At 43.7% G+C, this 13,719-nt stretch overlaps 1 protein-coding gene across 1 annotated transcript; it reads right to left on the reverse strand.

The window, feature by feature from the left end:
- Window positions 1–12,157: 12,157 nt before the first annotated feature.
- On the reverse strand, window positions 12,158–12,669 carry LOC122025287 (acid phosphatase 1-like). The gene has a single exon (XM_042584066.1). It carries the CDS (start codon window positions 12,564–12,566, stop codon window positions 12,159–12,161), a length of 408 nt encoding a protein of 135 aa, XP_042440000.1. The 5' UTR covers window positions 12,567–12,669; the 3' UTR covers window position 12,158.
- Window positions 12,670–13,719: the final 1,050 nt, after the last annotated feature.

The raw sequence follows: 13,719 nt of genomic DNA on the forward strand, positions 1-13,719 counted from the left end.
TCGGTCTCTATCGTAGCCTCTTGTATATAGAGATTTATACCCACCAAATACCCACCTTCTTACCCATCCTAATGGGGCCGACCAAGCTAGCTTGGAACCCAAGCTAGGTCCGGCCAAGACCAAGTGTGTAAAATACCGAAAAAAATGTCGAATAAGGATAAGTGAATTTTTCGGAATTTTTAGAAATTTTTCGAGAATTTTTCGGAGCTCGTAAGGACGAGTTTACGGGGATGAAAACGGAGCCCCGGGAAAGCCTGTTTAGGCTACCCATTTAAGTAAGAAAATGTTTAATTATAAATACATTTTCTTTTCTTTTTTCTTATTTCCTTCTCCCCCGTCGAACCCTTGCGCCGACGCCGAGTTTTCTTCTCCTGAACTCATTTGCCCTAACCACTTCTTCCTCAACCGTTGTCGCCACGGCGATTTCTCCTCCCCGGGCATACAGACCCTCGCCAAGCCTCTTCTCTACCTCTTGTGTGAAGCGATCTCGACTCCACTGTCTAACGCTGAGCAACATCGCTGCCGCCGTAGCACTGTCGCCGGCCGAAGCTTCCCTTCTCCTCCTATGCCGTAGACGTTTTCTCCTCGCCGACACTTGAGCACCGCCCTAGCATCCTCTGCCCTAGCGACGACAGTCGGCGCCAGCGTCCCCTTTCCGGCACCCTCTTCTTTCCCTGCCGAACTCCTCTTCCCTAACAGCTGCCGCCCGCAGCGGTTTCTTCAACCCGACACATACAAGCCTTTCCCTGGCCGACGCAGACGCCGACTTCTCCTCTTCTTCGAGCGCCGGCCACCAGGTCCGTCGAGCCCTTCTATCTAATTTTTTCCTCCTCATCCATTCCGAGCAGCATCACAGTTCCTTGTGCCTTAGCCGCCAGCCACCCGAAGCCTTCCAAGCTGTGCCCTAATTCTGATTAGTCGTTGCCAATCACCCGATCTTCCCCACTGTCAGTTATTACTTCGTCTCTGGTGCTTGCTGTTGATGGTAGAGAGGAGGTTGTGGGCACAAGATGAAGGTAAGTGATCTAAATCTGGTATTAGATTTGGGCAGTTAATTCATTCGTAGAGTTGATTCTGGATTGTTGATTGGAAGACAGTGAACTAGTTGGTTCCGACTACCACGGCGCCAGTGGCTTGTTGCTGACTCTACCTGATCCATGGCACTTGCTAGCTACTGAAAAGGAACAGGTGAGGGTATTTAGCATTGAGAAATTTATAGATGGTGGATGCTTAGTTTGTTGATGCACCTTTAGTAGTAGTTGAATGGAAGATTGTGTTAATTGTCTTGGTTGACCCTTTTGTAGCTCTGACCATCTTTGTTGAGGATGATCCATAGATTTTAGCAACCTATTTCTGGTCATGGATTCCTTTAATTGTGAGTTACCAGCCATCTACTTGAGTTTGGGTAAGTTTTGGAGTGGATTCATTATGATCATTTGGTGTTGATTGATGTAGAAGGTCACATGATCAATTATAGGATTATGGGATTAGTATCATGATTTGTTATGATGGATTGTTAATTAAATTGACATTGTGATTAATAGAAGAGTTTGTGAACGATATAATCATTGAATTGATTATAATCATTGAATTGATTATAAAATGTGGAGTGTCTTGGAAAGATTAAAGGATTCATGGTTGATTTGATTAGGGTTTTCCCTAATTAGGTTGAGTTGAGATTTAGCTAATTGTTGCATATGTAATTAGCTAAATTATAATCATGTGATTTGCAGGACGTTGATTCGGGACGAGCACTTCGACATAGAGGTTGATTAGCTCGATCTACATTGGAGGCGGGTACCTCTTGACTTATCTTTTTATGATATTGTCAATTGGATATGCATAGTATTTTATAGCTGCAAGCAATGATCATGTTTGCCTTTGGTATGTCACTGTTTGATACCCATAGCATGATATGTTTGGTCGCTTGTTATGTATCCATGATTATACTTTATGATTCTTACCATGAGTACTTTAGTTCCTAGAGTAAGTGACATACCATGTTTTACTGAGTTTAGGATTAGACTCTGGATTTTTATTATCTGACATGTGTATCTATATTTTTATATCATACCTGATCTGTGTACCTAGACCTTTTGCTTTGATCCATGTACATTGTTGGTACATATTTTATGGAGGTGGATATATTCAGGACCTTGGTTGTTATACCGTAGAGGGCCTGTATACCCTAGATCTGTGGATTTGACTTACTTGTACTAGGGTACACATTTTTATATATATATGTGGATTTGATTCAGGATATTGTCACGCTTAGTTTCATGCACCATTCGCATGTTTGCATGCTGCGTGATAGGCTGCTCCATTATTGTAGAGCATATCGCCAGTTTCATCACTGTTCGGTGCTCCATTGGTCCGCTCATGGGTAGCGTGACGCAGCGTGATAGCACGTCAGTTTTGCTCTGTTCGGAGCTCCGTTGGTCCGCTCATGGGTAGTGTGACGCAGCGTGGTAGCACGTCATGGATCCCTCCCCGTCATCGTGTACCGGGAGATGAGAGCATTGCGCTCCCCCATTTATGATTTGGGGTAGGAGTATGTGTGTACTCCGACAACATCCCGTCCACTCGGTCACTCATCAGGGGTAGTGATGTCAGAGTGCACGGTTGTCACAACCCTACCCACTCAGTCTCACCATTTGTGTGTGAGATGACTGACTGGCGTCAGGGGTGACCATGTCATTGGCACCATATGCATTTATTGCATTTATTTGCTTGTGTTTGCTGCACTTATATGCTGCATTTTGGTGGATGCATTTGTTTGACATGCATACAGGAGGCATAGTGTGTATCTGGTTTGACGACCCTTTTTGTCTGGATAGGAGTTCCTGGTGAGTACAACTTCCTCAATTACCTTTCAGTTTTGCATATTTCCTAAATATGATTAGGGAGCTGTATTCCATGTTTATTGCTGTTAGATATATCTTACTAGACATGTCTATTGGTATTCGCTGAGTTGTTGAACTCACCCCCATGGACACTATATTTTTCAGGTACCAGGTTGTTTATGGTGTCGCTTGGAATATCCTGTCTGCTGGTCCCCACGTCACATCAGAAGACTTATCGGTTTCACTTATGTTTTGTTTGTTTATGTATCAGTTTGTTTAGCTCTGTACTTCGGTTTTGTTTTTGGAATGTTGATGTTGTTATGTGGTATTTTGTATTGGTTGTTGGTTGTGTAAGCCTAGCCGGCTAGCAGTTTTTGTGCTTTGGTTTGTATTGGGTTTCTGTCGTTTTCCGTTGTGTTGGTTTTGTTCCAGCCGTGTGAGCTGATGATATATATATAATTGCGTGGTTGTGTGTATATTCCAGTCGCCTGTGGCTGATGTATATTATGCCTGTAGAAATGCTTCAGATTATCACCCGTACAGGGGAGGTGCTGTCGAAATTTCTTCGGACAGGGACTCCTCTGGGGCGTGATAATTTAGTGGTATCAGAGCAGGTATACGATACTTGCTATGTATTTTGGATTTTCGAGATTTATCTGATACCAATTTATTTGGTATCAGAGATCGGCTTACGAGTCTCATTTTCCCTGTGTTTCGGATTTCGTGTTTTGGCCTTCTCGATGTGACTTTTCGGGTTTTGGGACCTGGCAGCAGCAGGACATCTCCAAGCTATAGGAGGTATGTTGGTATACTATTATCCTACTATTTTGTTAGTGTATGCATTGTTGACTGGGATAGTTATGACATGTATTAGTATTCTTTATTAGTACCTGTCTAGTTGATATAGCATATATTATATGTGTTAGGTAAACCACTGATTATGGTAGACCTTAATAGAGATCAAGGATTATAGTCTCCGATAATTTTTCATATCATATCACCAGTAGTTTTAACTTCTGTTACTACTAGTTGATTAGCAGATTGAGGCACATACCAGCCTCTTCTAGTATTAGCTGGGTAGTGGATAGTATCTATATCTTTATGTTGACCTAGCCAGTAGTATACCAGGTTATCTTAGCTAATTTTATCAGTAAATATTGGTTTACTCTTGTTAGATCGGTCAGTCGGAGTCTGATTTACACTTATTGATTTGGGTAGTCGTATATTGATATACCTTAGTTGCTTGTGGAGGATTAAGATATTCTTGATTAGTTAGTAGATGACTGATTTAGTTTTTGTTGGTCCGATCAGTAGAGGACCATCATACTCTATTTTATAGAGATGCTGATCTTTGGGTTATTCGTGCTTAGTTGGATATTTAGAGCACATTTGAGTACATGTTTTGTACTGTCGGGGAAAGACTGAATCAGCCGTATACCGTTATCGGCTTGGTCAGTCTATAAAGGATCGATGTATCCTATTCCATGGGTACTTAAATTTTAGACTTTATATACCTGGTTGGATAACTTATATGTAGCATGGGGAATATCAGGTTAATTGGATTAAATATGCTGATTCTGTATATCTATGTGGTGTGTACATAGGATTATTATGTGTTGTAGGAGTTCTATAATAGACGGTCAAAATTGCATGTAGTGGGGGTATATTTGTCCAGATGATGATTATTGTGGGTTTCTAGTAGATTATACCGAGTGGTCTGATTGGTTTATTGGAGGTATTTTGTTGATTAAATCTATGTTGTGAAATGTACATATGTGTTTGAGTATTTTATTGGAGATATTTTATCAACTTAATCTGAGTTGGGATATGTGTAGATGTGTTCAGTGTAATATTTGAGGTATCTTGTTTATTATATGATTTTCTGAGTGTATACTCGTGTCGATTATGATTGGTTGGAAGTATTACGTTGATTATACTCTTGGTATAGGTGTATATATGTCATGGATTGCTGTTTGAGGTGTATTGTTGATTATACCTATGTTGATATATGCACACGGGTTCGGTATGCATTGTTGGAGGTACCACGATGAATTATGCCTATGTTGTGAGTATGTGTGGTGTGTACAAATTGGAGGATTATGTCGATCATACATATGTTGTGTGAGCACGTGTGCCAGGTGTATTGTTGGTAGCAGCATGATGATTCTACTTATGTTAAATGCAGGATGTGGAGTGTCTGCATTATGTCAGTTGTTGGATTACCCTGTCAACCTATTTTCTTATCAGTGGGTGACTCACTACGATGTTGATAGATTTGACGATGAGTTTGATTTGATTGCTGGATTGTTATACCTTTGGCTGCCCATAGTGATATGTGGTTGAGTGATCTCGTGCAGCCTCTAGTTGGATACTTAGGTGCCTTGGGCACTTATGTATTGTTTGTGGCGGAGCGTTGCTCCCGCACGTGTTATGGATTGTTTGTGGTGGAGCGTTGCTCCCATAAATTGCGGATTGCTTGTAGCGGAGCATTGCTTCCATATTTATTGCAGATATATGTTACGGATTATTTGTAGTGGAGTGTTACTCCTACATATTGAGGATTTCTGTTGCTCCCACATATGTGATATTTTCTGTGATGGAGCGTTGCTCTTACACTGGAGGATCTATTCTTTGGTGATTTATATCATTGGTGATCAGATCTATTTATTGTTGAGGATCTTAAGGTTAGGAATATCTGTGATACGGACATTATGTGTCTTGGTTTCACCATTAGGGCTTGCAGTGTGCCCTAGATATTAGCATGAACTCGATGATTTGGGTATCACTAGGATGTTTGGATTGGTTTCCATTGTCTTTGTTGACGATGTGGTGATCTATTTCTGATCCGAGGTGGGTCACGTACACCATCTTCGCATAGTTTTAGAGATGTTTTGACGGAAACATCTTTATGTGAAGATCAGTAGTGCGTAATTTGATTGTCTTCTGTGAGATGTTTGAGACACACGGTCACCAGTAGGAGTATACCGTGGTTCCATAGGAGATAGAGGTTGTTATCGTTGGGAGTAGACAGAGTCTATACAGGGGCTCGCAACTTCCTTGGTCTAGCTCGATATTACAGACGATTCGTTGGGGGTTTATCACGTGTTACTATGCCACTGACACGCCTGACCAGGAAAGACGTGAAGTTCACTTGGACTGAGAATTGCAAGACCAGCTTCTAGGAGCTGAAGCGGAGACTAGTGTCGGCTCCGATTTTTGGTTTTTACCTTCTGGAGAGGACGGATTTGTCCTCTATACCGACGCGTCTCTACAGGGTATGGGTGCTGTTCAGATGCAGCACGGTAGAGTATTCTCATATGCTTCTCGATAGTTGAAGGAGCATGAGAAGAAATACCCAGTTCGTGATCTGGAGCTAGTCGCCATTATTTTTGCCTTGAAGATTTGACGACATTATTTATATGACGTTACATTTGAGATTCTCATTGACCATAAGAGTCTCAAGTATCTGTTTACTTAGAAGGAACTTAATCTCCGACAGAGGAGATGGATGAAGTTCCTGAAGGCTATGTCTGGACCTTTAGCTATCACCCGGGGAAAAGCTAATGTGGTTGTCGATGCAATTAGTGTTGGTGCAACCTTAGGTCAAGGTTGACTTGGTTGACCTGACTCGAGTTGACCTGACTCGAGTTGTGTTTTGATGTTTGACGATGTTTGACGAGGAGAGAGTTGTATTCTTGATGTTTGACAAGAATAGGTGTTCGGGAGATTGTAGGTGCAACCTTAGGTCAAGGTTGACCTGGTTGACCTGATTCGGGAAAAGTCCAAGCAGGGAGCTTGGCACGCGAAAAGTCCAAGCAGGGAGCTTGGCATTGGAAAAGTCCAAGTATGGAGACTTGGCACTGGAAAAGTCCAAGCAGGGAGCTTGGCACGCGAAAAGTCCAAGTATGGAGACTTGGCACTGGAAAAGTCCAAGCAGGGAGCTTGGCACGCGAAAAGTCCAAGTATGGAGACTTGGCACGGGGAAAGTCCTGGTGAGTGAAGCCAGGCAGTGGGAAAGTCCTAACTGGGATGTTAGGCAGTTGGAAAGTCCTGGTGAGTGAAGCCAGGCAGTGGAAAAGTCCTAACTGGGATGTTAGGCAATGAGAAAGTCCTAACTGGGATGTTAGGCAGTGTGGAAAGTCCTGGTGAGTGAATCCAGGCAAGGGAAAATCCAGATGGATCAGGGATGATCGGACATCTGGTGTTGAGGAAAGTCCAAGTAGGTCAAAGGGATTGACCGGACACTTGGCAGGGAGTTCTAGCAGGTCAAGGGAGTGACCAGATGCTAGGGATGAAGTACCAATAGGTCAAGGTTGACCGGATATTGGTTTGGAAGTCTTGGGACTTGGTTTGGGCAAAATCCAAGCTCGGTCACCGGACCGATCAGAACTTTTCTCGATCGGTCCGGTGACCGATCGATATCAAGCTCTGTTGATTCTTGTCGATCGGTGACCGATCGAAGAAAAAGAGGCGAAGAGAGATCGGTCCACGCATCGATCAAAGATGTCGATCGGCGTGGACCGATCGAGACGGCATCGCGAAGAAGGAAGGATCGGCGTGGACCGATCCGGTGTCTGATCGGTCCACGTATCGACGTCACGCATGTAATGTCTACGTGCGACCGATCGGGGGGACCGATCAGCATCGGTCCTGGACCGATCAGGGTTCTAGCCGTTGCAACGCAACGGCTAGTTTCTTCGCTGTTTCTTCTTCGCAGGTATAAAGGAGACGAGGGCATCTTCTGTGCGAATGCTTCTTCCTCTTCTCTTCTGCTACAGAGCTGCTGTTCTGGTGCTTGAGCTTTGTTGAGCTCTTCTTCGCAAGCTTCGCGTGAGCTTCTTCCTTCGGCTGGGACTCCGACTGAGCTGCTGCTGTGGTTGGCGTCTGAGAAGCTGTTGCTTCTTCAACAGTCGACAAGAAGGCAAGGGTTGTTTACATTTGCTGTGTATTTACTTCTTGTTTCTCTTGTATTTGTACTCCTTATCTTGCTGTTGCAAGAAGTAGTTGTGGCGAGGTTTCTCCACCCATAAGGAGCTCATATTTAGCCGGTTCTCCGGGGACTCATCCACCGACGGATTGGTAGGCTTCGTCCACCTTACGGACACGCCGAGGAGTAGGAGTTCATCTCCGAACCTCGTTACATCGGTTTGTTTTTCTTCTCCTTAGTTTCTTCCTTGTATTTCCGCTGCGACTAACCCTAACTGTAGGAAGAACGCGAGAATTTGGGGCGGCTATTCACACCCCCCTCTCTAGCCGAGTACGAACGATCCCAACAAGTGGTATCAGAGCGAGGCCGCTCTTCGACGGATCAACACCCGGGGGAGCACAGGCTAGAGATGGATCTCTATGGAGAAGATGTCACGATTCAACCCTTCTACGAGTCTCACGACAACTTCACATATTGGAAGGTAAGGATGATGTATTTTCTTAGGACTAATATGTTAAATTGGTTTTGTGTACAAGAAGGGTTTTCCTCTCCGATGGATGAGGAAGGAAAACCTATCAAGAAGAAGGAGTGGACGAAAGAGCAAATCCGACAATCCGAAATCAATGACGAGGTAACAAAAATTATTGAATTTGCTTTACCTAATAATGTTTTGTGCAAGATAGATAGGTACAACAACGCCAAGGAATTATGGAACAATTTGGCAAAACTCCATGAAAAGGAGCCTAGTGAGTCAAGTAGCTCACATCATGGAGGAAGCGAATTGGGAGTTGAGGGCTACTTAACATCCAAGGAAGAAGAGGAGGAGAGTTCTTCTTCAAGATCGGAGCACGAAGAAGAAGCTTCTACCTCCGGGAGGGATGAAGAAGAGAGCATCCATCCATCCTCAACCCTAGGTAACTCAAACACTTTAAGTTCAAGTAAATTGCATATAATGTGTTTTGAGTGTAGGGAATTTGGACATTACAAGAGTAAATGTCCAAAGAAAACTAAGAAGACTCCACCGGCGCCAAAGATCAAGGAAGTCGGAGTCCCAAACGCAAGGGCAAGGAGCACGTGGTGTGCTTCCAATGCAAGCAACGGGGACACTATAGAGTCAATGTCCAAGGGAGGCAATCTCACAAGGACAAAAGACCAAGCACGTGTAAAGGGGGAGCGAAGGCAAACCCTAAGGTATCCTCTAAGGTTCATTCTTGCACTTCTAATAAGATACATGCTAGTAGTCTTATTGCAATTGTCAAGAATGATAAGCATGATAATCATAGAAATCAACATGTGTGCTTAGGTGCTAAACATCTTAGCTTAGATAAGAACAATACTAGGAAGGCCAACCCTAGGATTAACTCATCTAAGGCTAAGGAGAACCTAGGTAGAAACCCCAAGACAACTAGACATATGCCTAGGAACACCTCAAGAAAGAATGATAAATTAAAACTTGAGGTTTTAGAGAAAGAAAATCAAGTCTTAAGGTCAAGACTTAACACTCTAGAAAAGACCCTAAAGAATTTAGAGAAGTCAACTCTAGGGTCTAAGGGTCAAATCTCAAAGCCCAAGGACAAGAAAGGTTTGGGTCACAAACCTAAGTCCCAAGTGGTCAAGCCCACTTATCATAATGTTCCATTCGATTATGGAACAAAATCTAGGGCTAGGAAGACCATCACCAAGGTCACAAGGGGAGTCACCCCTAGAGTTGATCTTGATGAGTCCCAAATGACCAAGGCTTTAAAGCCTAAGAGGGTCATTAGGAGGGTTGCTAGGGAAGTCATCCCTAGTGAATTTTTAGTGAACCCAATGAGCTCAAGTAGGTATTGGGTTCCTAGGAGCATTTTCTCTACCCCATAGATGGGTTAGAGAGTGTCAACTCCAATAAGAAGGGTAGTTAACCCAACTTTGAGGAAATTGACACTCAAGGAGCATTTTCAAGGTTTTGGGAACCTTTGAAAATGAAATGGAATAATCTTTATCATTCACTCCTTGGAAGAGTAAAGTGTGCCAAAGTGAGAATATATTAATCTTACTTTAAATTGACACAATGTGGAAAAACCTAGAGAAATATCAAATTGGGATTTTTGATATTCTCTTAGGTAATCAAGGCAATCCAGGCCTTAATTTAGAAGTGCTACTCTTGTAAAATTTTTAAAATGGTATAAATCAAACAAGAGATCAAGAAATGCCAATTTGGGTTTTGACATTTTCTTGGAGCACTTTGGGCAATCTAGGATTAGAATTTAAGTTAACTAAGTGATTAAGGATACTTAGATAGGTAATCTAGGTATTTTATTTGTGTTAACTTACCATGGTTGTTTGCCATATGACATGTCATGACATCATGTTTAGTTTTATCATCATTTGAAATGTCATGATAGTGCTTAGGCTAGTTTATATGTCATGCTCTATTTAAGTTTTCATACTTTATGCCATGACATCATGACATTGGCACATGTTTTCCATTTATGATATCATTTATGCCATGTCATCATCTCTTGCATTAATAATCAATTGAATTGATTTAAGGATGAAGAACACATCTTGATATTGAGATCAAATTTGTGTTTAGAAAATGCATGAGACCTTAGCCTAAGTTGACCTTAACCCATATCTCACATCAAATTAACTTGAATGTGGTTTGATGCACCTTAGATGTGTGTGAGATATTAGGATCATGAGTTAGGATCAAGGTGCATAGTCATTGTACCTAGATGACCCTAATTCAAGAAATTAAGGATCATAGGGAAAGCTTGTGTACAAGTCATGTACATCTAGCCCTAAGATTATGGTCCTAAATTCAAATGGTTTTAAAAACATTTTAAAATTGATTTGAAAAACCTTGATGAAGCTTTCCTAGTGATAGCATTCTTCATTGAGCAAGATGATACAAAGATGACTTAAACTTGAACTATTTCAAAGTTTTTGAACTTTGTATCAAGATTGAAAAATGGAAACTATTTTCATAGAAAACTATTTTTCCTTGATAGTGTATGACATGAGGAATGTATCCTCAAAGTTTCGTAATTTTTGGAATTTTCTGTAATTTTCTATGAGTTTTTGAACTTCTTCCGGGGAGAAAATCAGAAATCTCTGATTTCAGAGGCTGGATCGGTCACCGGACCGATCCAGGGAAGGCCTGATCGGTCTGGTGACCGATCAGTGACGATCCAGTGCGATCGGTGCGTGGATCGGTCCGGGGACCGATCAGGTTTCGATCGGTCCGGGGACCGATCGGTGCGTGCCAATTTCTGATTTTTCACTTGTTGGTCTGAAATTTCAGTGGAAGTTGGGTTTTGGGGATTTCTAAAGGTTTGAAACTCTCCAAGACATTGTTGGTGCAATGGTCGAGGGGAGTTGACTGGGGAGTTTTTACTCCTTGAGGATTAGTGATATGGGATTATCACTAAGTTGGTTGTTGAGTTTAGTATCAAGGGAAATTAAGAGTTTCAATGAAAGGTATGGGACTTTCATTAGGAAGAAACTCTTGACCTTGATACCCTCCTTTTTGATGTGTGTCAAAAAGGGGAGAGCGTTCATTGGAGAATTATTGGAGAACCCAAGTTAGGTTATCGGGTTAACCTAAGCTAGGGGAAGAATGTCAAGGAATGTTCGAGGAAGAACATTGGAATACTTTTTGATGTGTGTCAAAAAGGGGGAGAATTATTGGAGAACCCAAGTTAGGTTATCGGGTTAACCTAAGGGGAGAATGTCCAGAGAATGTTCAAGGAAAGAACATTGGACATTGGAAGATGGTTGGAAAACCTAAGTTAGGTTATCGGGTTAACCTAACTTGATTTTGGATTTTGTCAAACATCAAAAAGGGGGAGATTGTTGGTGCAACCTTAGGTCAAGGTTGACTTGGTTGACCTGACTCGAGTTGACCTGACTCGAGTTGTGTTTTGATGTTTGACGATGTTTGACGAGGAGAGAGTTGTATTCTTGATGTTTGACAAGAATAGGTGTTCGGGAGATTGTAGGTGCAACCTTAGGTCAAGGTTGACCTGGTTGACCTGATTCGGGAAAAGTCCAAGCAGGGAGCTTGGCACGCGAAAAGTCCAAGCAGGGAGCTTGGCATTGGAAAAGTCCAAGTATGGAGACTTGGCACTGGAAAAGTCCAAGCAGGGAGCTTGGCACGCGAAAAGTCCAAGCAGGGAGCTTGGCATTGGAAAAGTCCAAGTATGGAGACTTGGTACTGGAAAAGTCCAAGCAGGGAGCTTGGCACGCGAAAAGTCCAAGTATGGAGACTTGGCACGGGAAAGTCCGGTGAGTGAAGCCCGGTGGGAAAGTCCTAACTGGGATGTTAGGCGGTTGGAAAGTCCCGTGAGTGAAGCCAGGGAAAAGTCCTAATCGATGTTAGGCAATGAGAAAGTCCTAGGCATTTATTACCCGAATCCGTGGACGGCATAGTAGGGAACATTGGAAAGCAGCGTCTCGTCGATGTCGAAGACCCACGCATCCTTCTTGTCGCCCACGATCCGGACAGTCTCGGCGAAGGACAAGCAGTCAACGGCGATGATATCGGAGTCGGACAAGTAGCGGTCCCCGTTCACGTAGGTCGCTACGATCTCGAGGCACTTGGGCGGGATGGTCCGCCAGTAGCCGGCGTTGTTGGTTTCCACGGAGAGCCTCCAGCTGTCGCAGAAGAGGCCGTCGGCGGCTCCTCCGCCGCCGGCGGGAGCGATGCGCATGCGGAGGAGGGAGTGCGAAGAGTCGGCGGAGGCAATGGCGATGGCGATGGCGATGGCGGAGACGTAGAGGAGAAGGAAAGGAAGGGATCGGAAGGGCTCCATTGCAGCGGAACCCTACCTCGGAAAGGATTCGACAGGGGCCGTTATTGATCTTCGTCTTCCCCCGCTTTGGCTTCTAAATAAAGAAAAGAGAAGATGCCGTTCGGCCGCACAATTTCGAAGCAAATATTGAACAAAAAAGAGGTTAATGATTAACCAAAAAAATCGACTTCCTCTTCTCTCTTACGCTCACGGTACTGTGCAGTGCGCCTTTGAGCTTTTGTTGAGCTCTTCTTAAGCTTAAGCGTGACTTCTTCCTTGGTGGGACTCGGTAGCTGCTGCTGTGGTTGGCGTCTGAGAAGCTGTTGCTTCTTCAACAGTCGACAAGAAGGCAAGGGTTGTTTACATTTGCTGTGTATTTACTTCTTGTTTCTCTTGTATTTGTACTCCTTATCTTGCTGTTGCAAGAAGTAGTTGTGGCGAGGTTTCTCCACCCATAAGGAGCTCATATTTAGCCGGTTCTCCGGGGACTCATCCACCGACGGATTGGTAGGCTTCGTCCACCTTACGGACACGCCGAGGAGTAGGAGTTCATCTCCGAACCTCGTTACATCGGTTTGTTTTTCTTCTCCTTAGTTTCTTCCTTGTATTTCCGCTGCGACTAACCCTAACTGTAGGAAGAACGCGAGAATTTGGGGCGGCTATTCACACCCCCCTCTCTAGCCGAGTACGAACGATCCCAACACTTAGCAGGAAGTCCAGAGGGACTTTAGCTTGCCACCGAGTTGTGGTCACAGACTTGATTCAAGGTTTCTTCGAGTTGGGCCTTGAGGGGTAAGGACAGACAGAGCAGGGTACTTTGGTTACCATGGTTGCTCAGTCGTCGATCAGGACGAGGATCCGAGAGCCCTAGGCTGTTGATCGGTATTTGCAGTTTATTTGCAGCCAGATTGCTTCCGGGCAGCAGACCGAGTTCACATGAGACGAGGAGGGTGTTATACACTTTCGAGGCAGATTATGCGTACTTTAGTCTCATCCGGTTTTATAGGAGTTACTTCTGGAGGCTCATCTCTCATGATTTGCTGTCCACCCAGGCGGTACCCATATGCACCGAGATTGGAGGTGTTTCTATTGGTGGAACGACATGAAGGAATACATCGCGGATTTTGTAGCTAGATGTCTTGTTTGTCAGCAGGCGAAGGCTGAACACGAGAGA

The sequence above is a fragment of the Zingiber officinale genome, chromosome 9B, assembly GCF_018446385.1.
Source record: "Zingiber officinale cultivar Zhangliang chromosome 9B, Zo_v1.1, whole genome shotgun sequence".
Taxonomy (NCBI): domain Eukaryota; kingdom Viridiplantae; phylum Streptophyta; class Magnoliopsida; order Zingiberales; family Zingiberaceae; genus Zingiber; species Zingiber officinale.